The sequence below is a fragment of the Mixophyes fleayi genome, chromosome 9 (genome assembly GCF_038048845.1).
Source record: "Mixophyes fleayi isolate aMixFle1 chromosome 9, aMixFle1.hap1, whole genome shotgun sequence".
Classification (NCBI taxonomy): domain Eukaryota; kingdom Metazoa; phylum Chordata; class Amphibia; order Anura; family Limnodynastidae; genus Mixophyes; species Mixophyes fleayi.
The window spans coordinates 24,974,389-25,001,073 of NC_134410.1; the positions used below are offsets into that span (position 1 = coordinate 24,974,389).

General features: G+C 41.1%; 2 protein-coding genes across 4 annotated transcripts in view; both read right to left on the reverse strand.

Moving 5' to 3' along the window:
* Positions 1 to 26,685, reverse strand: part of LOC142102264 (cytochrome P450 2F2-like) — a 164,945-nt gene that overhangs the window by 118,868 nt on the left and 19,392 nt on the right. The window lies entirely within an intron of this gene.
* On the reverse strand, positions 3,653 to 25,841 carry LOC142101403 (cytochrome P450 2F2-like). The gene is made up of 7 exons (XM_075185865.1): positions 25,766 to 25,841; positions 10,554 to 10,714; positions 8,495 to 8,671; positions 6,622 to 6,763; positions 6,324 to 6,508; positions 5,749 to 5,797; positions 3,653 to 3,843 (listed from the first exon to the last, which is right to left on the reverse strand). Exons 1-7 carry the CDS (start codon positions 25,839 to 25,841, stop codon positions 3,653 to 3,655), a joined length of 981 nt encoding a protein of 326 aa, XP_075041966.1.

Genomic DNA, 26,685 nt, shown 5'->3' on the forward strand with positions numbered 1-26,685 from the left:
AACCATATCAGCATTAAATTTAAAGGTACAATCACCCCATCTTAAATTGATAGACCCCACTATTAAATGAAATAGGCCCACCATCATCCCACAAATAAAATTGCACCCATTAAATAATTTGCATCCACCTGCAATCCACCATTAAATAAATAACCTACCTCCCACATTATATTAACAACTCCCCTTCACTCACATATTATATTAATATACTACCCCCTCTCACACACACATTATATTAACATACACACAGCGGCACAGGCAAGAATTGGATCACCAACTGACAGGTGATCCGATCAGCGTGCGTCCGGCACTGGGGGGCCTGAGGCATGTGCCCCCCCCCTTAATCCGGCCCTGAAAAGATCCATGGGAATAACGGATCCTTACTCTGTTAAATTTATGTACATGGAATTCTTACCATTTAAGGGAGAGAGGTGGTGTTAATACTACACTATTGGATACCTCATGTATTTTCATATTTTATATTTTCTAGCAACTAGCACAGTCACTATGTAATCACCAACTACCCAATGCCAGGAACTAGTGCTGTACATGTAATCACCATGTTGGCACTTTATAACTAAAAGATGTGGCAAAAAGTGCAGCTTGCCATAGACCTAGTTAATGCTTGGTAGGAAGCATAAATAGCTGCTTTGTGTTGTGGGTGGGGCGACCGACACCAGTCAGTGGCCGGTGACTAGTGACAGGACTGTGTGTCTAGCTAGCAGCAGGGTTGCATGGTATTGTAAATACTTTTGTTTGGTGTTATTGCTGGAACTACATGAGTTGCTGTCTTTATAATCTTGACATCCCTGAATAAACTACAGCAAGTGGTTCAGCAAACCTGTGTCTGCCAAAGATAATAATATTAACAATAATAATAATAATAATAGTAATAATAATAACTGTGGCTCCCATGCTTTATTTACAAATCCACTGTCTCGTACACTTATAGAATACCTTTTGAACTATTCTAACTATATAAAAGTAAATCCTAGAGGATCATGTGACCCGTGCTAATTTTCTTGAGGTGTTTCATTTAAACTTCACTTTGTGCTACAGCTCCTGATCTTGTCTTATACCTAAGGATCTGCTCCTGACACAGGGTGGGTAAGCAGAAACAGGTCTAGCATGGATAAGAAACGAGGTAAGTAAGATGGGGAGAGAGACATATGGAGGGTAGGAAGTAAAAGAGGAGGAACTAAAGGAGAAAATGACACAGAAGGTGGAAAATTATAATGGTAGAAAAGACTCATTGTACATTTACTTCCTGTGAAGGAGCTCCATAAAGGAGCTTAAGCCAGTGCCGTACATGCCCAGCACATGCGCCAGATTGGCACGTACACAGGGCAGGGTATGAACTGACAAAATATAAACTATTTCAATTTCATTGCATCATATTAACTTTATATGTCATTGCATTAACACTGCAAACTAACTATTTAAATTTCACTGTATTGCATAAACCCTGCAAATTTTGAACTATTTCAATGTATTAACCTTGCAAACTATTTACCTCATATTGACTATTTCCTTGCTCTGCTCTAACCCTATTTACACTACAATGGACGCTGTTCTGTAATCATCTCTCTCTCCCTCCCCCACCTCCTTGCTCACAAACCTAAATCTATCTATACTTCCTTTCTCATATGTGTCTGCCCTATCTCTCTCATGCATTAACTCATTTTCTTTCTCCTCACACATGTGTAACACCCGTTAAGTGGTATGTAAATGCTTGTGTGCTCTTGTAACGAGTGCTAGGGAAGACAAAGTCACACAAACCGCAACTCCTTCCCAACACCCAGGTACTCATCTGTTCCCAACGGACCGCTATGAGATGCACCATGCTCTCCTTCGCTGCAATCCGGGAACCACACTTCACGGCTGATCACCCTCTCGCATCCGCAGTTGCTGAAGCCTGGCCTTGGGTACTTATAGGAAAAGATCTCTAAGAGGAGACAGGTGCATACAAAAAACAACCAATTTGTCATGGTACCTTCCAGTGACCACCTCACCAATGATCACTCCTCCTCCGGGAGCGGACCGATGCGACTGCTGCTCACCTGTCCTATCTGCCGTGACACAGACACTCAGCAGACCTCCGCCCACCGCCTGAACTCTGGCTGTTAAGCCCGCCTTGTCTTGCGGCTCAGGACTTTAAGTGCCCTTCCGGACCAGATAGAGGGGCTTTATATGCTTCTCTCAGCCTTCCACTACACTTGCCAAGGAACCAAGAGTCCCTCTACATCAAGCATAAATGAGTATATTATACATCTACAAGCCAAGACACATTGGGGCTATGTGTTATGCCTTTCACAATTTATTCATCATTGGGACACTGAAGATACAACTTTAGATACCTTGATATTTATGATTTATCCATTTGTTTGCAATTATTATTAGATTGATTAGGACAATGTGGTTCTAAGGACACTGTATACATTTCATATTTTTAGCGTTTTAGATTTTCTTAAGGGTTACATGATTTAGAGACGTGTTTTTTAAGACACATTATACATTTAACATTATCTCCTAGTGCTTATCATAATTCCTTTCCCAGTGCACCCAATCCTAAATAAAAATTATTTTTAAGTTTTAATCTATTGAGAGTTGGAGGCAACCTCTCTAACTAGGGCAGTGGCAGCATCCCTATACCCTTTTTTCCATCTCCAAAGTAGCACTTTCCGACTGCATAATTTTCTTTAAATATCATTACAATTACAAGCTATACCCGCTCGTATACTACCCTTCCCATGTCTTCTTGTTCCCTTCCCTTCCCGTCACCTATCATCCGCTCCCCTTATACTATTTAAGCACATAACGGTACTGGAGATTTTGTAATTTAAAGCACAACTTTATTCAAATGAAACAGGTTTACAGTGTTATTTAGTAAAATTGACTTCTATTGTTATTTATTTATACATTTATTGGTTAAATTTTTTGGCAATTTATATTGTTTATGTTTATATAACTCGCTGCTATAACAACTAAAGCAATATAAAAATAAAATAAAAATCAGTTTCTGATATATGTTTCCTTAACCCAACACTGATGTTTTGCATGTGGAACAACATGAATAATAAACTCCCCAAACAATAAACACTAAAAACCAGCAACCCTACTTTTATCTAATCCTCCCCTCATATTATCCCATTGGTCTCCTCTACAATTACATCATTTTCACACATGCCTTAGCAGGCTTGAGACTTTCATAAACATAAAAAGAATACGTATTTTGTGGTCATTGAAATATCATAATTGTTCTCTCTGGCAAAGTCTAGGGGCTAGATTTACTAAGCTGCGGGTTTGAAAAAGTGGGGATGTTGCCTATAGCAACCAATCAGATTCTAGCTGTCATTTTGCAGAAGGCACTAAATAAATGAAAGCTAGAATCTGATTGGTTGCTATAGGCAACATCCCCACTTTTTCAAACCCGCAGCTTAGTAAATCTAGCCCTAGGTGTCAATATTAAATTATTATCCATTAACCCATTCACTGGTGTTATTTTCTGCAAGCCACAGAACACAATAAACCAGTGTGGCCCACCTCTGGCCTAGGTAAATGAAAATCTACTTCCTTATTGGCTCCTGTCAAGATAACTCCACTAAGTACAAATCACAGTCTCAGATTTATACAAAATCATTCCTTAATCCTTTTACTCTTGAGAACGTGGTAAAAGGCAAAACTCATAGTTGGGAGGGATATGTGCAAGTCCCACTCCCACTGGATCAATGGAGATATCTTCAGGGGAGACCAGTGACTTGATGGTAAAGTTTTGCAGCATTGTGGTCACAAACAAGAAAATTTCCATAAGCGCCAGGCTCATGCCAGGACAACTTCTCTTGCCTGAAAACAAATGAAAAGGGGAGGACAAAAGATGATATACATAGACTTACCAGTAATACACAGGTGTCTTATACTCTTATCATACAATCTTTTTTCTTATTTTTGCCTGGTTAGACACTGGAATCATGGAGAACCTCAGACATGTATAACCTGGGCTATGCACCATTTAGAAGACGAGAGAGGTGCAAGTAGTTTGATGTCTTAATCAAACAAAGCTCTGGGGAGTCTATTCAAGGTTCACTAATGACTGATTGGAGTTCAAGTTCAAGCACATTTTCATAGCCTTGACCTTGCCTAGCAGTCAAGCAAACACATGCTGAGCTGAGTACTGATAGTAAAAAAAATCACGAGCTGAATGGGAGACTAGTGAGAGCCATCTAAACCTGCAATGTTATTGAGTACATTTACAGGCATGTTGGGACCGACCGTGCACAAAGCCTGAAACTGTTAAGTCAATTTGTTTAGTGAGTAAGATGGTGAAGCCAAGGAGTCTGAGCACCAGGATAAGACCCAGGTGTCCAACGTGTGTGATGTCCCTATGCCTAGTCAAAGAGTTAAGGAACACTCAAGTGAAGTGGAGGCTGACATGCTCTTTGGAGATTAGGAAAGCTGCTAAAAAGGACAGTGTAGAGATCGAGAGTGAGAGTGATTATACCCAAGGACAGGAATGTCAGCTCTTATGTATCACCAGTGAGACACTGATAACTATTTATTTGCAACTAATAAGTATGTTTTACTCCTATTCTGAAAAAATGCATTCTCACCCAAGCTATCTATCATATTACTCCAAACTTAATGAGAGACTTGCCTACATTCTCCTCACGTTTGATTGTGGCTTTCATTCCTAACACTCCGCAGATGCTGCTCTGACTAAGTTGGTCAATTATTTGATACCTGAAAAATCTGAAGGACATTGCTCGCTTCTTAATCTCCTGGACTTCTCTGCTGTATTTGACACTGTTGACCCCTCACTTCTCTTACAAATTCTACATTCTCTCTCCTAGTTATCAAAGAATTCCTTCAGTATTTGTTTGTCTGGATGCAACTCCTCCCTACTTACTGCATCAGTTGAAGTACCACAAGACTCGGTCCTCTGCTCTTTACTATATATACCACTGCTCTTGGAAAATGAATACGTTTCTTTGGATTTTAGTATCATCTCTAAGCAGGTGATACCAACAGTATCAACCGTCTCTGGTTGGTTCTGTTTATTAAATGTCTGTCTTACATTTCATCTTGGATATCTTTTCACTACCTCAAACTCAGTTTCTCAAAAACCGAGCTAATAATATTTCACAAGCCAACAAAAGCTACCTACCTGATATCTCTATTTCTGTTGCTAACACAACAAGACACTGCGAAACCTTTAATTCACATATTCATTAACTTCTTAATTGACTATTGGAAAATCCTCCTTTACTACTCTTCCCCTAACCAGACTTCCACCCTTACAATCTATTTAGAGTGCAATATCTAGACTAAATTTCCTCTCAAAATTTACTGCTGCTCCACTGTTTCAAATCCATAATAAAACCTGCACCAACATACTTGTCTCAAAATATCTCATAATTTCTGCTCCCATTCCCAGTTAAATATTTTTTTACATACGGCACCCACTCTGGAATATCTACAATTATAATTATAATGAAGATAGCAGTGTTATTGTTGGTAAGCCCTTGTTGTATTGGGCAAAGAGAGAGAAAAGAAAAAGATTTTCGACAGTCATAGGGTTTTTTGGTCTTTGATATATCGACCTAATCATCTTAAAACTGAGATTTCTATATCCCTGATTATCCACAGTTCTTGTTTACATGAATGTAAATTTCATGCAAATCTTTTCTTATTTAAATTCCATTCCCAAAAATTCCCCCCAACATGGACCACTTGTGGAATCAGATTTTGTACCTGTAAGAGCGTTCACCTGCCTTCTTTCCAGCACCTGTCGGTCGCTAGCCTGGTTTTCAATGAGGAGTTCATGTGATTCCCCATTGGAACATCATGTGACCTTGTGGCGGGGAATATGAAATAAAGGGAGGATCTGACATCATACCTGTGTCAGATCAACAGGTTAATCCTCCTGACTCAGCCCTTGTGTTCCCGGAGCTTTCTGTGGCTGTCTGCTTTGACGTCTCTGCTTCGGTTACTGTTTTAATCCTCCATGAGACCTCCGCTCTGAACAGTGTACAGACTTGGCTTGTTTTACCGACTACTCTCCTGCTTGCTCCAGTATACCACAACCATCTGAACAGTGTACCAACTCGGCTCGCATACCAGACCACTCTTCTGCTTACTCCAGTGAGCCGCAGCCATCTGAACAGTGTACAGACTCAGCTTGCATACAAGACCACGCTCCTGCTTACTCCAGTGAGCCGCAGCCATCTGAACTGTGTTCCAACCAGCTTTCATGGGGAAAATTAGTAGTTTTTAGCATTTTTTTATTGTTTACTTTTCAGCATTCAATAATCCAAAATAATTTTTACCTTACGGAATGTGTAATTACGGATCTGGGTGTCCTTGGTCAGCTCGTGTGGAAGACTCATTGGGACTACATCAGCAAATCTCTGAACCTCATGTATAAAAGCTTCAGTATAAGGCATCTTATGTCTGTCCTCGTAATTCGGAGGACGATGACCAATGACATCATCTATCTCTTTGTTGACCTTCTCTGTGGACACAGAATATTAAGTAACAATCTTTCAAGACACTCATTCTTTTATGCACAATCCTTTGAAAACGGAATAGACACTGTTTGTATAATAAAAGTACATCTCCACTTACCTGCAACATTGGGATGTTTCATGAGAAGTAAAAAGAGGTAACCCAGTGTATTGCTCACTGTTTCAGTCGAACCAATTAGCAACATCATGATGCTCATTACCAAGGTATTATGATGATAGTAGGTGGCACTTTTTTTCTGTTCCTGAAGTAAGAATTTGGATTTTGGGAAAAGTGAGGATATAGAGAAGAGACAGAACGTCTAAAACGTTTATCTTATCATATATTAATATAACAACTGGCAATAGTATAGTAATTGTAAAAATTCATTATAAAACATCATTTATTTATTTTATTTTTTAAAATTGTTACATTATTTACATAAATAAAGATGATTTCAATGCGTACTGTACATTCAATGCATTTATATAGTATATTTTAATTTGTTCTATGATAGCTACTGATACACATACCTGTAATTTCCGTGTCGGTCATCACTATCAGCCGGCATTTACACCTGTCCTGTAGATGGTGTAAAAGATATGGCTGGAAACAAGACTTACAACTAAGACAGGACTTGAATTGGCTGCATCTGTGTGAACATGTCCTTACTGTACATGGCCTACATCGGTCAGCACCTCTAATAGATATTAACACCAAGGACCTGATTTTATGTAGTGTAAAAAATTAGGAAGAACCACAAGTTTTTTCATTTTCGCCATAATAATTTTTACCTTAAGGAATGTATAATTATGAATTTGGGCATAAAAGTCTGCTGGAATATTCAGTAAGGGCATGCGCATAAAAAGTGGGATATGGTCCCTGGAGTTGTAGCATATTATCAGTGAGACGCATCTCCAGATATGCCTGTTAGCAGGCTTATCTTTTGTGACTACTCAAGTCATGGTGTAAAAATACAGTCATGGCCAAAAGTTTTGAGGATTACACAAAAGTTTCTGCTTCAGTGTTTTTAGACCTTTTTGTCATATGTTGCTATGGTATACTGAAGCAAACTTACAAGCATTTCGCAAGTGTCAAAGGCTGTTATTGACAATTACATTAAGTTTATGCAAAGAGTCAGTATTTGCAGTGTTGACCCTTCTTTCTGAAGACCTCTGCAATTCGCCCTGGCATGCTGTCAATCTAATTCTGGGCCACATACATACTGATGACCGCCCATTCTCGCCTAATCAATGCTTGGAGTTTGTCAGAATTTGTGGATTTTTGTTTGTCCACCCGACTCTTGAAGATTGACCCCAAGTTCTCAATGGGATTAAAGTCTGGGAAGTTTTCTGGCCATGGGTCCAAAATTTTGATGTTTTGATCCCCGAACCACTTAGTTATCACTTTAGCCTTATGGCAAGGTGCTTCGTCACCAAACTGTTCTTGGATGGTTGGGAGAAGTTGCTCTTGGAGGATGTTTTGGTACCATTCTTTATTCATAGCTGTGTTCTTAGACAAAATTGTGAGTGAGCCCACTCCCACCAGTGCCGGGCTTGCTCAGGAATGGCAGCAGGCAGGTGTGAGTGCATCTTAATCACTGACTGATCTGTTTCCTTATGTTACATGCTCTGAGCGATAGCAGGGAAAACTGCCATCTCCCTATATCTGGACAGTCTCACATCCTGACAACCTAGTGATGTCCTGTTTCAATCTAGTCTCTTATGTCTCTATTAATGGGTAGTACATTGTTAGTGAGGTGCTCAATTCAATTGCACATTTCTAGTTACACACAATTCTATAATCATCACACAGCTCTTTTCTAAATGTTTAAAAATTTGAAGTTAGTGAGCTTTTAGGCTAAAACATGCAAGTTTTAAGAACATGTATCATACTGGGGTTAAGAAATGTGTTCTGATAGTTAATATTGGTATGCTAATTGTAATGAGATTGGAGAGGTTGTGTGGAGTGACATCTATAAACAGGATGTTGGTACCTTTTCCATTTTGATCAGGAAACAGTCTATATAATCCCTGGGGTTATCACTGTCCAAAGACTTGATATTGTTCTCCACTCTTTTCCTGATAAGGTCTGTTATAAATGTATAATTCTTCATCAGTTGCTTATGAGGTCCTGGTATATACTTCATAAACCCCGGGTAGATGTTGTACATCTGAGAGAACAATACAGAAACTCATACATTTAGATAAACTGAGTCATAGAAACATAGAATTTGACAGCAGCTAACAACCACTTGGCCCATCTAGTCTGCCTATTTTCTAGTCTATTGTAAACTCAAACCCTATTTGATCCTTAGTTATTGGTAAGGATATCCTTATGTCTATCCCAAGCATGTTAAATTGCTTAATGTATTAGTCTGTACCACCTCTGATGGGAGGCTATTCCACTTATCCGCTACCCTTTCTGTGAAGTAATTTTTCCTCACATTTCCTCTGAACCTACTTCCCTCCAGTCTCAGTGTATGTCCTCGTGTTCTAGTACTTCTCTTCCTTTGAAAAATGTTTCCCTCCTGTACCTTGTTAAAACCCTTGATATATTTGAAAGTTTCTATCATGTTCCTCCTTTCCTTCCTCTGCTCCAAACTATACATATTAAGATCTTTTTTTCTTTCCAGTTAAGTTTGGTGCTGTAGACCATGCACCATTTTAGTTGCCCTTCTTTGTATAGTATCTGTTATGGCAACCAGTACGGCATAAATTTGTAGAACATAAGCAGAAGAGGTCTTCACCTATAGCAGCCGCCTTTCCCGTAGAGACTGGTTATGCTCACAGGTACTCGGATGCCCCCAAGACTTACACTCAGTGTAGTACAAGTTTATGTTCACACGGCAGCGCACAGGTACAGGAGGTAATACATGGAGTAGGGACAGGCCACAGATCTGAGGACTGGACTGAGCACAGGTGGGAACATTAGGTACTACCTGGGTCAGGGCCACAGGCCAAGGTTCGGAGTCTGGGTACAGGCAGAAGGTCAGGGTCACAGGCAAAGATTCAGAGTCCAGGAACGGGCAGAGGTCATACATGGGAAAGCAATCTAAGGTTAAACACCAACACAGCACAGAAGCAGGCAGCAATACTGAAACAGAACACTGTAACCGGCAGTGAGGCTCAGTCCTCACTGCCTTAAATAGTACAAAGGACCAATCAGGGCAAAGCCCTGCAAGCCCAGCGTTTGCATAATTAATTACTGTTACTGTTGGCAATGAAAGAGCAGAGTGCCCCCTTGAAGTCATTGGAGTAACTGAACCTAAGTGGCGTCTTGCTACTCAACTCTTGCTACCAGATGTTGCAGCATGTCCTTTGCGGAAGGTTCACGGTCGGGATCCATTTTTTGGCCAGATCTTTTTTAGTCTTTCCAGGTAAGTTTTGTGCTGTAGACAATGCACCATTTTAGTTACCCTTTTTTGTATAGTCTCCAATGTATTTATATATGGCCTCCAGAACTGAACACAGTATTCTAGATAAAGTAGTACCAATGACCTATAGAGTGGCATTACTTCCTTCTTTCTGCTACTGATTCCTCTCCCTATGCAACCAAGCATCTGACTTGCCTTTCTCGTTGCTTTGTTACATTGCTTACCTGCCTTTAAGTCACCTGAAATAGTGACTCCTAGATCCATAAAACTGTAGTTTCCACTCTTGACCATTCTTTTAGTCTACCTAGATTATCAATCATTTGTTTTACCCCACCTGGTGTGTCTACCCTGTGGCATATCTTTGTGTCATCTGCCAAAAGACATACTTTCCCTTCAATACCATTTGCAATGAGTCATATACCAAATGACTGCACATATACATGTGAACATCTTCCATTGCCCCCACTGGTACTACCATAACCTTCTCCCAACACAGTCACTGTCAACCCTCCTGCATCAACACCACCACCATCATCCACCCATGACTTGTTGTTACCTTGTGGTATGAACCACAAAGGTTAGGGTGTATTACATTTAATATTTTGAGTGATTAATCTGACACTTTGTTTTCCATGTTAAACATGTAATATTTCCTTTTTGATATTGAGGGAATACGTACTAGACCCCAAGGATTACTCATGATTCTGAAGCTGTCCAGGAGACAATGGATAAGATTTTGGTATTCTTCATCTTGGTAATCGAACCGCTTCCCAAACATGACAGAGCACATGACATTACACACAGAGTAGTGTAAATGATGTTTTGGATCTATCGGGGAACCTAAAACATAAACAGCAGATAGAAAAAATTACATAAATTAAGAGGTAAAAGGCCAAGAAATTCATGGACAGATGTTATATGTATATTTTATTACATTTATATTTTATTACATAAACATGGAGTATTTTTATTAATCCATCTATTTTTTTTTATTATAACATTAGCTATTTAGTATGATAGAAGCAAAATACCAAAACACTGATGGACTTTAACTGTAACTTGTTTCCTATGCTGTAGGATATTTACAATTATAAACTACAATAGCATGAACAGGAAGATCTGGCCACATGGATTCTACAGTAGAACTGTCGTCCAAGGAAATGCTCCAACATCTCTTGAGCAGAGTGGACCGACAATATGTTACCCAGGTTCAGTTGGTGCAATATCTTCAAGGCTTCTCTACTCGATTAGATGCACTACAAAATATTTTGGCTAATCCTCCTCCTCCCCTGGCTGTAGCCGAACCTTCTGTGGCTGCTCCTACACCTGCTTCCACTTTGTGAGTTCCCGCTCTCGCCAAGTACGACAGAAACCCGAAAACCTTCCATGGTTTTATGAATCAGTGTTCCATTCAATTTGAATTACTTCCTGAGAATTTCCCCACTGAAAGAGCGAAGGTCGCATTTATTATCTCTCTGCTCTCGGGTCAAACTCTAGCCTGGTCCTCTCCCCTTTGGGAACGAAATGACCCGATACTCCAAGACTTTGCCTCTGTCACTGAGTTAGGGTTAGAGGAATGCCTGTACAGTTGGATCACATTGGTATTACCTCCCCAGAGGTGTGGATTCTAACGATGAGAGAGGTGGTCACCAGGGACTCAAGCAAGGGAGGTTAGACTTGGCTGTTTGGAGGTAAAAAAAATTGAGAAAAGAAGGCACAGGGATGGGACTTCTTCTCCGGCGGGAAACACTGTTAGAGTACCTTTCCTACTCCCACGGTAGAGTCATCAACCTCACTAAGGAAAGGTAGAGAGAGATTAGGCTGTCTGAGGATAGGGGCTGTAGAGAAAGATTATTTGAGAATGTTAAAAGATTCAATAGCTTCCAGTTTTGGTTTCTGCTCCCTTCCGAGTAAATGCCACGATAAGGGCTACAAGGGTGGAATATCCTCGTATAAATTGACAGTAATAGTTGGCAAACCCCAGAAACCGCTGAATGGCTTTGAGGCCAGTTGGAAGAGGCCACTCCAGAATGGCACAAACCTTATCAGGATCCATTTGTAAGACAGAGACTGACACGATGTGTCCCAGGAAGGTCGTTTGAGCTGTCTCAAAAGAAGATTTCTCAAGCTTGCAAAACAGTTGCAAATCTCTGAAGATCTCGTTGATGAAGCTTTTAAATACTGCTGGGGTATTACACAGCCAGAAGGGCATCACAAGGTATTCATAGTGGCCATCTCAGGTGTTAAATGCGGTCTACCATTCGTCACCTTTACGAATGCAGATAAAATTGTAGGCCCCTCAGAGATCTAACTTGGTAAAAATCTGCGCACCTTTTATGCAGTCAAAAAGTTCGGTCACAAGGGGAATAGGATACCGATTCTTGACTATGATGGAATTCAAGCCTCTGTAATCTATACACGGACATAGAGACCCGTCCTTTTTCACAAAGAAGAATCCTGCACCTCCTGGACAAGTAGAGAGGCGAATAAAGGCGCGCTAGAGATTCTCCTTGACATAGTAAGCCATTGCTTGGGTCTCTGGTATAGCAAGTGGGTATATCCGACCTCTGGGAGGTATTTTAAGCTGTTGGAGATCAATAGGGCAATTCCAAACACGATAAGGAGGCAAAATCTCAGAGCGGGTTTTATCGGAAAAAGGTGCCAGAGGCAGAAGTGTACCAGAATCAGCAGGATGGGTTGATGTGCTCAGCAAGGGTTTGACGTGGATAAGACAGCGGGAATGGCAAGAGGAGCCCCAGTCCAAGATATGAGAGGAAGTCCAATGGATATGAGGAGAATGCCGTTGGAGCCAGGGAAGGCCCAGAATATTTGGACTTGTAACCTGGGAGACAATAAGAAGGGAGATTGTCTCAAAATGTAGAGCTCCTACTTGGAGAGTAATAGGTTTGGTCTGATGAAGAATGGTCCCATTGACAATACTATTGCCATCAATGGCTGTAATAGTAATGGGCCGAGGTAGAAGTTCAGTAGGTAGTATTTAACTTATGTGCAAAACAGAATACTAATTTGCACCCCTTGCATTGTAACATGGTTTTGTCCAGGAGACTGAAATAAGAAGTTTCTTAAGTTAAGATCCTTAATGAATCAGGCCCCTAGTATCTAGCTCTGAGCAACCATATCTTAAGCAGCGCAGGCCTGCCACACCTTCAAACACTTATGTGTCGGCTCTGAGCGGGGATATAGGAGATGAGTATTGATAATGGCTAGAGTGCATGGAGAGATCTCATTGGATAGATAAGAAAGGCCAGAGGGCACTAAGTGATGAATCCAGCAGATAGCTGGCACATAGATAACTGGTGGACAGGTTGAAATAACACTACGAAGGTGCACAAGAGAGTATCACAAACTATTGAAAAGTCCATACAGCCAGAGGTCAAAGAGTAATCCAGGTAACAAGACAGATTGAGCATCCAGCGCACAGATAACGTGGTCAAACGACCACCAGAGCTGGGCGAAGCTGCTGCTTTGTTGCCTAGGGTCATGATCTCTTACCTGATCCTCGTTCCAGCATTGATCATTGCCACAGTTAGTGTGCACTCGGCACTTCCGCATGTCGGCTGTCAAATGACCAGTGCGATTTCAAAATCCTCCCTATTTAAAACCGCTCAGACACTGTAGCAGTGTCAGAGCAACAAGTGCTATACTTGTCTGACTCCCCCGTGCCTTGTATCCTGCGACCCTTTTGGCTTCCCTTTTACCTCCAGCCTGATCCTGCACTTCCTCTGCCTGACTGTGTACCAGCTCCCGGCTTCGTCTGACCTTCCCATTGGATTCTGAGACGGTACTGCGCTGACTGTCTGTGTAACAGTTTCCACCATCTAACCTTCCATAGGACTCCTATCCTGTATTCCCCCAGCACTGTGTTATGCCTGGAGGCAGCTCAGAGGACCATGACTTGAGAGTACCTGGCAGCGAAGTCCATCCCATCTTGCGGCGCTTCTTAGTGAACACCAGGGAGCTTGTTAGACTCCACACCTCTGGTCTGACAGCACCAATCTAGGTTAGCACCAGGAATTCATCTTTCTTAGCAGTGTTCGTTACAGCTACTAACCCACCACAGACAAGACAAGCATTGGCTCCGAAGAGCGCCTGACACAATGCTAATGATTTAATTACTATAAGCGAGAGAGCAGAAGTACAAAATCAGCCAATCAGAAGCTGTGAATAGCAAGCATTATCATTGCGTCTCATTACACAAGAGATACATCTCCTAAAAGGCGGTCCAACTGTGTCATAATTATGCAAGCACGCCCTTACTGTACTCAGATTGTGTTTGTCTGCACCCATTCGCAAGCGAGACAATTTCACTATACACACAATAAAATGTATATACGGACATATGTATACACATTATTTGTTGCACAGTACGGAAATGTGTATCTTATAGAGTAAAAAAATTGAAGAAAACATCCGACACTAAATGAGCTCTAAAATGCTGTGTTTAGTGCAAAGAGAAAGAATTACATTGCACAGTGTATGTCCTGGCATACTCTGGGGGTAGCATGCTGCTGATTCCTGTGCAATGGACAGGTCCCATATCACGCATCTCACCAGGCTAGCTCCGTGTTGTTCATTGTGTGCTTTCGTTTTCCTTGGTTACCGCTATCTGCTGTTCAGCCTGGCGCTGCTCTATCATCGGACGCCATCTTGCCCAGTGGTCTGTGTATGCGCTACCCTGGGAACCTTCAAAACCTCTGCACTGCAGTGATTGGATCATCTGTAGCCAGATCCCTTTATAAGGCCCCTCCTCCATTTAATGGGTGTCAGATCATCAGGTCTCTCTACCTGATAGGAAGCATCCCCTCTGACTCCTGTTGTTCCTGACATCGTGGATGGCGCAGCTCATTGCTACTCAGCGTTACTGTGCAGCTCATCGCTACTCAGCAATACCTGTGCAGCTCATCGCTACTCAGCAATACCTGTGCAGCTCACCACTTCTCAACAATACCTGTGCAGCTCATCGCTACTCAGCAATTACCTGTGCAGCTCATCGCTACTCAGCAATACCTGTGCAGCTCACCACTTCTCAACAATACCTGTGCAGCTCATTGCTACTCAGCAATACCTGTGCAGCTCATCGCTACTCAGCAATACCTGTGCAGCTCATCGCTTCTCAGCATTACCTGTGCAGCTCATCGCTACTGAGCAATACCTGTGCAGCTCATCACTACTCAGCAATACCTGTGCAGCTCATCGCTACTCAGCAATACCTGTGCTGCTCACCACTTCTCAACAATACCTGTGCAGCTCATTGCTACTCAGCAATACCTGTGCAGCTCATCGCTTTTCAGCATTACCTGTGCAGCTCATCGCTACTCAGCAATACCTGTGCAGCTCATCGCTACTCAGCAATACCTGTGCTGCTCACCACTTCTCAACAATACCTATGCAGCTCATTGCTACTCAGCAATACCTGTGCAGCTCATCGCTACTCAGCAATACCTGTGCAGCTCATCACTACTCAGCATTTCCTGTGCAACTAATCGCTACCCAGCATTACCTGTGCAGCTCATCGCTAATCAGCAATACCTGTGCTGCTCACTGCTTCTTAGCAATTCCCTGTGCAGCTCATCTCTTCTCAGCATTACCTGTGCAGCTCATTGCTTTCCAGCATTATCACCGCAGAGCATCGCTCATCATTGATCCTGTTTCAGCACAACAACACCTGTGTGGATCTCAGTGCTTTGGCTCTCTGAAGCTCATCGCTTCACCATCTTATTGGCTCAGCTTATATCACAGTCAAGACCTGTGCAAAACAACTTGCTGCAGTTTCTCCCACTTCTGGGTATGATGACCAGTATACATATTACTAAATAATTTAATATTCATATTACTGTCTAATTACTTTATGTATTCATAGCCAGTCAGATCATTAGAATGTTAACATCAGCACAGCAGCATTTCAGCGTGCACTCATCCCAATATTTGCAGGGGCAACGACATTTCCATCATTAATACATAGAAGAGAAAAGGAGGAATAGTACTGAAAGGAGCACTCTTTTAATCAGATAATAGGATTTTTTTATCATTTGTATACATTAAAATGAACAACCTTTATTGGTAAATTTAAAATTAATAAGCGAAATATTAAAATACGAAATATGATACAAATTGACCTGAATATTACATCAGTTAAAAAAGGTAGAAAACTACCACGTTGGCCTGTTGCTATGTATATCCCTCTTATTACTTAGTAGAGTGTATTCATGATATGTAATAACTCGGGGTAATTATAAGAAGGGCTGTGGTAAACCTTATTATTTTGAATCCACCAGGAGGCAGGCTTGTGTCCGCCTACTGAATAGACTTAGCTAGTCCACATATATCCTTATTACCACTCTCTAACCGTTATTACTATTATAAGGGGTGAGGTAATAATAAATCTAATGATTCATGAGTGAGGAAAGTGATCTCTGTCAGGGTATCACTACTCACTGATTATGAGGGTAAAAACTGATGTACTATATACATAGTCTAAGGAAGGTCCACTGGTTAATGTGTTCACCAGTTTATAGAGCCCCTTGGTTCTAGACTGACTGTATAGATTGTTGTAATTCACCCTGATATCTTCTGTTTGGTGTATTATAGCGCTAGATTATCTGGCTAAATACATCGCTAACTATTGGCAGTGAGTCTTGGACTGCTAAACCCTAAGTTTCATTTCATGAATATAAGAGATTATGATATTATAAAACACAGCTACTCTTAATTATTAGCTAGTGAGGACATAGCACACAGGCTCAGCGTGAACGCCGACGCGCGTTTCGCTTATGAGCTTTAACGAGGCAAAAGCTCATAAGCGAAACGCGCGTCGGCGTTCACGCTGAGCCTGTGTGCTATGTCCTCACTAGCTAATAATTAAGAGTAGCTGTGTTTTATAATATCATAATCTCTTATATTCATGAAATGAAACTTAGGGTTTAGCAGTCCAAGACTCACTGCCAATAGTTAGCGATGTATTTAGCCAGATAATCTAGCGCTATAATACACCAAACAGAAGATATCAGGGTGAATTACAACAATCTATACAGTCAGTCTAGAACCAAGGGGCTCTATAAACTGGTGAACACATTAACCAGTGGACCTTCCTTAGACTATGTATATAGTACATCAGTTTTTACCCTCATAATCAGTGAGTAGTGATACCCTGACAGAGATCACTTTCCTCACTCATGAATCATTAGATTTATTATTACCTCACCCCTTATAATAGTAATAACGGTTAGAGAGTGGTAATAAGGATATATGTGGACTAGCTAAGTCTATTCAGTAGGCGGACACAAGCCTGCCTCCTGGTGGATTCAAAATAATAAGGTTTACCACAGCCCTTCTTATAATTACCCCGAGTTATTACATATCATGAATACACTCTACTAAGTAATAAGAGGGATATACATAGCAACAGGCCAACGTGGTAGTTTTCTACCTTTTTTAACTGATGTAATATTCAGGTCAATTTGTATCATATTTCGTATTTTAATATTTCGCTTATTAATTTTAAATTTACCAATAAAGGTTGTTCATTTTAATGTATACAAATGATAAAAAAATCCTATTATCTGATTAAAAGAGTGCTCCTTTCAGTACTATTCCTCCTTTTCTCTTCTATGTATTAATGTTCCTAAACAGTACTGGAGCACCTCCCCGAACTATATTGGGTAACAATTATACCAATTGATACATAAGGGGTTCATAGCCTGGTGCTGAGTACACCCCAAACTATTTCCAGACATTTCCATCATGTGACTGAGTTTGTGAGGTCAGGGCTGTGTATGACTGTGATTGTGTTATGATGTGAGTAGGGTAATTGAATCAAGCAAAATGCCATAGATTGATAATTTGATAGTGGAAGGAAAGATGACAGGTTGCAGAGTATGGGCTTTGGATGCTGGAGAACATGAACTGAGCCATTAGCTCTGTTTCAACTGGGTAGTGTGTGAAAGGAAGAGTGTATCTGACTACACGCACACTATTAATGCCCTTGATCTCCTCGCCCAGGTGTAATGCCACTTTAGGCTTGGCACTGAAGTAGGAGATGAACATTAATGGGTTACAAGTGATACCACTTCAGGGGACAGAGTGAGATAGAGAGAAGGTCAGTGAATGATCTTTAATGAGGAAGGCGTCACTTCTGGGGCGTCACTTCCGGTTCCTTCTTCCCGGTTGCCTAGGCAACAACCGGGACGCTTCAGGCTCCCTGCCATCGCGCCCGGCCAGCTGTCAAACAGTCGGGAGCACGTGGGCAGGGCTGTTAGGGCTCAGCCAGTTAAAGGCTGATTAGTTTAAAACCTCCTGGGCACTCTTCTCTTTCATTGGCCGCCAGGCCAGTAACTAATTATGCTAGCTCTGGAGCACTTGCAGGGCTTTGCCCACATTGGCCCTTGGTACTATTTAAGGCAGTGAGGACTGAGCCTCACTGCCGGTTATAGTGTTCTGTTCCAGTATGCTACCTGCTCCTGTGCTTTATTGGTGTTTGAACCTTGGATTGCCTTTTCTATGTATGACCTCCTGCCTGCACCCAGACTCTGAACCTTTGCCTGTGGCCCTGACCCAGCTTATACCTGACGTCTCCACCTGTGCTCTGTCCAGTCCGCAGATCTCTGGCCTGTCTCTACTCCGTGTATTACCTCCTGTACCTGTGCGCTGCAGTGTGAACATAAACCTGTACTATACTGAGTGTAAGTCCTGGGGGCATCCGAGTAACTGTGAGCATAACTAGTCTCTACGGGAAAGGGCGGCTGCTAAAGGTGAAGACCTCTTCTACAAAAAGTTCTAAAAGTTTATGCTGCACTGGTTGCCATAACAGAAGGTTGAAGTTAAGTGATGGAGATAAGCTTGGGGAAGAGTGGAGAAAAACTCAAAACTTATATTAGGATATATCCCAGTAGACACATGAATGTCTGCAGTCAGAAATTTACTTACAAAAGTTGACCTAAAATCCTGGTAGGTGGCATCAGAATAAGCTTTATTTGAGTTACGTGGAAGCTTTGTGAAAGTTGGGATCTTGTTATATAGTAAATTATAGGTGTCAGAGAACAGCTGATTGTCATGCGCCAGACACGATGTCCAGCTGTCTACAGCAAGACCCACTATCCAGTGTGCTCCCTCTGCCCTTCATCTTGCAAGTTAGAGCGCCAATTCTAAGCTTCCGCTCACTGCCACCGCTTGTTCTGCTATAGCAGTGAGCCCATGGCATCGAGGAACTTGTACTTGCGGTCATGTGGCCACTGACATCATTAAACCTACCTAATTTTAATTAGACAGCCTATATAATCCCTGCTCTGTGCACTGTTCAGTGTCAGAGTATTAGGTTCACTTACCTGTACTTGAACATTCCCTATAACTCTTTGTGGCTGATTCTTGTGTCCTAGACCCAGGTTGTTGAGATTCCTCTTTAGGCTTCAGATGCTGTGCTGTGATTGGTTCCTAGTTTGTTACTGACATGACTTGTCCAGACACTTCTTTCGTCTTCTGTCTTGGTGCTCCATAGTACGACCGTGTACCAAGTCCAAGCTTGTTGACGCATCTTCTTCTTATCGATTTGACACTAGCTTGTCACGCCAGTGGGCAAAGGGCCTTGACCTGGGACCACCCAGTCGCAAAGCCCAAACCTCTTTGTGGGGGTCCCTGGTAAACACCAGGAAACCATTCTAGTCCACGCCTCTGTAAGTGCAAACTTTGAATGGCAATAAGGAATCCACAATTTAAAAGCAACCTGTGATAGTATATACGGGCCATGGACTCCGCTCATCAACTTGTGGGTAGGAACAAGAAACAAGAGGGCTCCTTCTCCAGATCCGACCAGAGCACTGTCTGCGCTTGTGCCACCATCCCATCTTTACATTGCCAATCCACTTAAATATGGTGGGGAGGCCTGTAGAGCCAATGCTCAATTCAATTTCAGCTACTTCTGGGAAAGTGGCATTTATCATTTCCCTGTTGTCAGCCATGATCTTGCCTAAGCTTTGCACCTCTGGTATCGCAACAACCTCTTTTGCACAATTGCACTCTACTCGTTCATGAAGATCTGTGACAAAGTTGGTTGTGTCTCTTCAGCCACCTCTGGCATTCTCCACCTTTGCCAGAGTTCTCACACCATTCAGTTTTGAACACTGGCATCAGCTGGTATCTTGTTGTATAGTTAATCGTAGGTGTGAATCAGAAAATAGCTGATTGTCATGATTGCTTTTTCACGTAGCAAACAAATATTTGATAGCTTTATTTTTACACTGAAAAATAAAGTTGATCTAGGACATGCCCTACCCCAACTTTAAATCTGTGATAACATTTTAAATTTACCTCCCCCTCCAATGCAAAATGGTTTTGCCAAGGTTCAAAGTTACACATTTTGTTTGCTTTACTTTAGTTAATGAATCAGGCCCAGTGTCTCTAGGCCAAAAAATTATATATTGTGATAAAAATCCATATCAATCTTTGTCTTCTTTGTCTTCTTGTGACTTTTTCTTGTGGAAGAGTATTATCCTCCTAAAATGTCATGTATAGCAAATATGCAATATAAGAAGAAAACAAATATATTCACTGTAGTATTTCTAGACTGAATAAATGAGAGCACAAGTGTAATTATATACAAAATTAAAAAGCAAATTAAACCAGTGATGTGTAAAAAAGGTGTCGTCATGACACCACAGCTCCTTTGTGACTGCGGTTACTTTCAAATCAAACCAGAAATAAATCTATCACCACTTGTGGTAACAAAACTTCGGAGGAAACCGCCTTAGGTAAATCTGCTTACTCTATTGCAGATGAAATGGGACATTCAGAAAACATCATTCTCCATTCATATAAAAGATTCCAGATGAAGACTCCAGGGGGTAAATGTATCAAGCTGAGAGTTATCCGGTGGGTTTGAAAAGTGGAGATGTTGCCTATAGCAACCAATCAGATTCTAGCTGTCATTTTGTAGAATGTGCTAAATAAATGATAGCTAGAATCTGTTTGGTTTTTCAAACCCGCCGGAAAACTCTCAGCTTGATACATTTACCCCCAGAACTCTCACATATGTGGGATTAATACAGAAAAAGAGGAGGCGTATATTGGATTACTTCTAAAACAATTTTAAAATATGAAAAACAAATAAAATCCAAATAAATAATATGGTACCTCTCAATATTGGGATATTCTCCCTGCCTACCAGATTTTGTAGATCTTATTCATATGTTGCAGTATCTTTGCATTCATAGTCTAAGGGGTATATTTAGTAATCTGCGGGTTTGAAAGAGTGGAAATGTTGCCTATGGCAACCAATCAGATTCTAGCATTCATTCATTTAGTGCAGTCCACAAAATGACAGCTAGAATATGATTGGTTGCTATAAGCAACATCTCCACTTTTTCAAACCCGTAGTTTAGCAAATATACCCCTAAGTGTTCTTCTCATCATCAAGGATATCCACCTGACTTATCCTGCATCACAGTTGTTTTTTGGGGGCCATACAAAGATACTGCTGATTTTCAGCAAAATCTGAAATGGGGTTCTGAGACGGAGCAGAAACAAAACACAAAGCAGCAAAAACATAATAGCTGTAAGGGGTAAATGAGTCAAGCTCCGATTTTTTTTCAGCAATTTAAAATAGCCGCAAATCGCAAGAGACAACCGACTATTTTAAGTGCAAAATTGCCATATGTATTAAGTAGCGATTTTTAGTCTGATTTTCAAAATCGCTATTCATCTCTCACGATTTGCAGCGATTTCAATTTTGTTTGTGGGGTAATGGTGGGGCAATTTAATAGTGGGGACTTTTAATTTAAGATGGGGTGGTTTGGGGGCTACTGTATGTGGGGGTGAGTTTGGGGAGAATGTGGTCTCTTTATTAAATGTGTCTATGAATTATTTAATGCCAGTGATGGTTGCGGGAAATAGGTATATTTCTGAAATGTAAATACTATTAATTTATTGCTGGGGCTGTTTGGAGGGAGGGAAATAGGTTTATTTGTTAAATGTGAATACTATAATTTTAATGTTGGGGCTGGAGGAAAGCCTAATTATTAATCATGGGTGCTATTGATTTAACGCCAGGGCTGGCTGTAATTTTCTAAATGTACCCATTTTTTTTTTCCCAAATAGGGCCCCCAACATTCCAGGATCCAGACAAGCTGCAACTAAAGAAACCTGCAGTCACAGGTGGTGAAAATGACAAGAACAGGTAGGAGAGAGCAGGAGAGTCTGTGAAATGTTGTGATTCTAGTGGGCCAATCCCAATTTTTGGTGACCGTTCAATGGTGTACACAACAATGCAGGTTTTCTTTCTGTAGGAGGGTGGCCTGGGCACGCCCAATGATGTAAAGCCACACCCCTAATTTCATGAACACACCCCCTAGCACCTGTGCAGCGGCGCAAACATTTTTTACATTCTTAACTATAAGGGGGGGCCCCATGAAGTTGTTTTACCGGGGCCCTGAATTCGTCTTGGCAGCCCTGTCCAGAGGCATCCTCCAAAGTAGTCTTTTCTTTCTGTTCCCATTCTCAAACAAACTGAAAACACCCTCGCTTTCTACCTAGAGGTTGATGTGTCATCCATTGGGGTTCACTCAATTCTCAGTGAGCTACTTCAAAGAAGTTTCATCCTTGGATTTTTCTCTTTTGCAAAACTACAACCCACAGAAACTTGGCTCTGAAGGAGTAGAAACATATTTTTTAGAGGGCCACCTCCCAGTCACCATCTATACAGACCATAAAGTCCTCCTTGATCTTCAAACAGCCCACTGCTTAAATCCTAGCCAAGTGACATGATCTCTATTGTTTTCTCATTTCAGTTTTATGCATACTTATTGGCAGGGTTCTAAGAATGGCATTGTGTAGTCTATTTCTCACTCTTTTCACCCCAAATTTTCTTGGTACAGTCCTTTTGGTCCTTTGCTTCTTTTGGCTGTTCCTGAAAGACCCTGAGCCCATATATCTATGGATTTCGGCACAAATCTACCTCCATGCATCGGATTCAAGACCATGTGCATCTTGATAGATCATTGTTCTAAAGGAGCCAATTTTGTACCTCTGTGGCCTTCCATCCACCTCCACACTAGCTGATGTATTTTTTAAGAGATTTTCCACAGCACGGTTGTTTTCAGGAAATTGTATCTGATCAAGGTGTGCAGTTTGTATGTACGTTTTAGCAGGCCCTCTGCAATATCAAGCTCAACTTTTAAACCACATATCAGCCACAATCTAACGGTCAGACTAAGAGGTTTAATCAGGATCTCAAGACCTTTTTGAATATATTTATTGTGGCCAAACAGGGTGAATGGGTAGACTTAATGCCCTGGGCCAAATTTGGCCATAACAATCACTTTCTCAAGGCTACCGCCATGTCTCCTTGCTTTATTCAATATGGTTGCCATCCTCTTCCTCTCATGCTTTCTTCTATTCCAACATCTGGAGTCCATACACTTCTACAAAAGTTTTCTGGTATCTGGATCAAGGTCAAGGAGAACTTTAAATCTCTTACCGTTACAAACCTCCACTGATAAAATACGGTGAGTGGTATCCAAATTTGTCCAGTGTGGTTGTCCACTTGGAATTTTCACCTCCAGGTTCCAAGCATGAAATGTGCTCCTTGCTATATCGGATCTTTAAAATCATACATATAATTAACCCAGTTGCCCTCATTTTGAATTTGTCTGCCTCTTTACATATTACAAACATATTTCATATTTTCCTATCAAAACCTTTGATTATTAACCGCTTCTCTTCTACCAGTTCTCATCCAGTCTCTATTATTGTACCACAGTAAGAATGTAAAATAAATCAAATTCTGGACTCCCTAACTTACAAAAGTAATATGAAATTCCCTGTGGATTGAAAAGGTTATGATGCTGAGAAGCATTCTTGGGCCAAGGCCTCGGAATTTCATGCTCCTCATCTTTTCAAAATTTTTCATAAAAAGTTTCCTAAAAATCCCTTTATTGGTTGTCGACAGACCACACTTAAGAGGGGGGTACTGTCACATGTCAGCTGTCACCTACCAGACCCAGTATCCAGTGTGCTCCCTCTGTCCTCCATGCAGGTTCTAGTGCCCAGTGTCAGATCCCTGTCCCCACACGGCCCTGCTCTGCTATTGCAGCATGTGTGAAGTTGATCGGGGAACTTGTACTTGAGTTCAGTTGACCACTGATGTCACTAAGCTCTCCTAGTTTGAATTAGATAGCCTATATAAACACTGCTCAGTGCCAGAGTGTTAGGCTCACTTACCTGTACTCCAGCATGCTCAGTGACTCCATGTGGCTCCATGTGACTTATCCCTGTATTCCAGAGCTGGATTGTTGTGATTCCTCTTCAGGCTTCAGGTTCTGTACTGTGATTGGCTCCTAGCTTGTTGCTGACATGGCTTGTCCTGATGCTCATTTCATCTTGCTTGTTGGTGCTCCAAAGTCGGTGTACCTGATCCTGGCCTCCATCTTACCAATTTGGCACCAGCTTGTCACACCATGGAGCAGAGCAGAGGGCTGCCACCTGTGGACCACCCAGCAGCAAATCCCAAAACGCCTGATAATGCTCCAAGTCCCAAACCACTAAATCATCTTAAGCTGCAAGTAGCGACCCTAGGCTATTGAGTGAGGATATTCTACTGGTGATATGTGTGTGATTAATAACCTAGAAGATAGATATTAAGGCAAAGTCCCAATAAGTGCAAGTGGTTGGATTGAGAGAGCATAAGAGACATAGATAATGCCGCTACAGGGAACATTTCCCAGGAGAGAGTGTGATTTCCCCAATGCATGATTCTCATCTCCTGGGAAATAACAGCAACACATTGTGGAATTATAACATGTGGATTTTAATGAGAGATGGTCTGGTGGCCATAATTGTGCCAGCTTATGTTGATGACCAAATGTCCACTTCTTTCAAACTTGCACTTTTTCCAATAAGCCTCCAATATAACATAGTGAAACATAGAGCCTGAGTCATTAAGAGGAGCAAAGCAAAAAAAAGAACAACTTTGCACATTGACAAAACCATGTTGCATTTGAGGGAGAGGTAAATATAAAATGTGGTGATAGATTTATAGTTGAAGTAGGGCATGTCTTAGATCAACTTTAAATTTCAATGTAAAAATAAAGTTATCACGTGTATTTGTGCTACATGACAGAAAAGCTAGTATTTTCTTTATGTACAAAATAACAAGCTAATTTGCACACTTTGCATTGTAATTTGGTTTGTCCTGGATCAAATTTACTCCTTTTTTTCCCCTTGCTCTCCTTAATGACTCAGGCCCATAGAGTCTGAAATAACCAAAGATGTCCTGAGGCAGTAGATTCTGCAATACATAACTGGTGCCACAAAATACAGGACACTGTTATACTACTACATTAATATCACACATAACACAATGGAGTTACACAAGTATTCTGAAAGTAATAACACTGTCTGATAGGTAGTGGGACATTCAGTACTGGCGTTAATCTGTTGTGATAAGCGACACCTGTATTGGTCGGTATAATGTATTAGTGAATTCTCTAGGAGAGGATGTCCCAGGACATTGTCCCAGTTTTCATTAACTCCGCTGTGTGTTTCCACAGAGCATCTCAACAAAACCATTGTTAAAGATCCACGTGCCACATGTCAGTCACTTTTAGCCCACAGAGTGCACCAGTCAGCTGACTTTTACCTGTCCATGTGTGAGCAATTTTGAATTGGATGGGGCTAGGCACAGAACACAAATATTAAGCTTCTGTTAGTCTGGTTTCAGAAGATTGTGGTATAAAAGTACTATTATGAAATAAAGTTCATATTCAATTTGTTTCTAAAAGTGACATTTTCAATTTAAGATATAACATATCTCATTACGAGGACCAGTCACCATCATTATCACACCTTATTAGTATATAAGGTCCATTATGTCTTCAGTTACATTACCATTCGTTTTTCTCAGCAATTCAATCACATATTCTGCTTCCTCCTTTATCCGCTCCTCAATACTACGTTTCCCCATCCCGAAATTAGTCAGTGTTAGTCAGCTCCTTCCACTTCTCTCCATTACTGAACGCCAAGTCTGCAGAATAAAATAAATTGGTGAAATATTTATAGGGTATTGTGTCAAATGCTCTAAATTATAAGGATATTAGACAATATACAATACACAAGTTTGTTTTCTTTTTATTTCAAAAACTGTATACTGAAATAATGATACAGATGTACACACACATACACCCACAGGAATAGACTATAACAGAGTATGGGAAGGTCAGTCTGTATGGAGTAAGGCGGTAAGAATTATTGGGACTCATTCATCTTGGAATGCAAATTGAACACAAGTTGCTTTTATAAAATCAAACGGAAATTGCATGTATGTATGTACGTCCGTATAGGAGGATCTCAACAAACGTTTCCATTTGAATACGGGTATAAGTACACTCTGGTTATATGGTACTCGCCGCATGCACACAGACAGAACAGTCAGAATGCATGGGGGGGGGGGGGGGATATTACATACATTAACAAATCTTAATATTATAATTATTAATAAAAATACATATTAAAAAAAGTTTGCTTTTTTTCACGAAATATATATATCACGGTGTCCTTAATGCGCACTGTACATAAAATGCATTTCTACAGTTTCTTACTTGCAACCACATGTTCTGGCATACATACGCATCCGCAATCACTATCAGTCAGCACTTACACCTGCCCTGTAGCTGGTGCAAGTGATACAGCTAAATATCACGTCCCTCAGAGATTCCCCAAGCTTCAATTGGATGAATATGCGTGCGCTCGACCTCAGCATGCCCTTATAGTACATTGCCTACGTGCATACGTCTCTTCCCTCCCCAATT

Bases quoted from the DNA above. Each gene is read 5' to 3' on its own strand.
- LOC142101403 (XM_075185865.1), bottom strand. From the start codon at position 25,841: ATGGGGAAACGTAGTATTGAGGAGCGGATAAAGGAGGAAGCAGAATAT. The intron at 6,764-8,494 runs GTACCAACATCC...TTCTTACTTCAG, and splicing joins TCCTGATCAAAATGGAAAAG to GAACAGAAAAAAAGTGCCAC. The intron at 5,798-6,323 runs GTAAAAATTATT...ATTGAAAACCAG, and splicing joins GTAATTACACATTCCGTAAG to GCTAGCGACCGACAGGTGCT.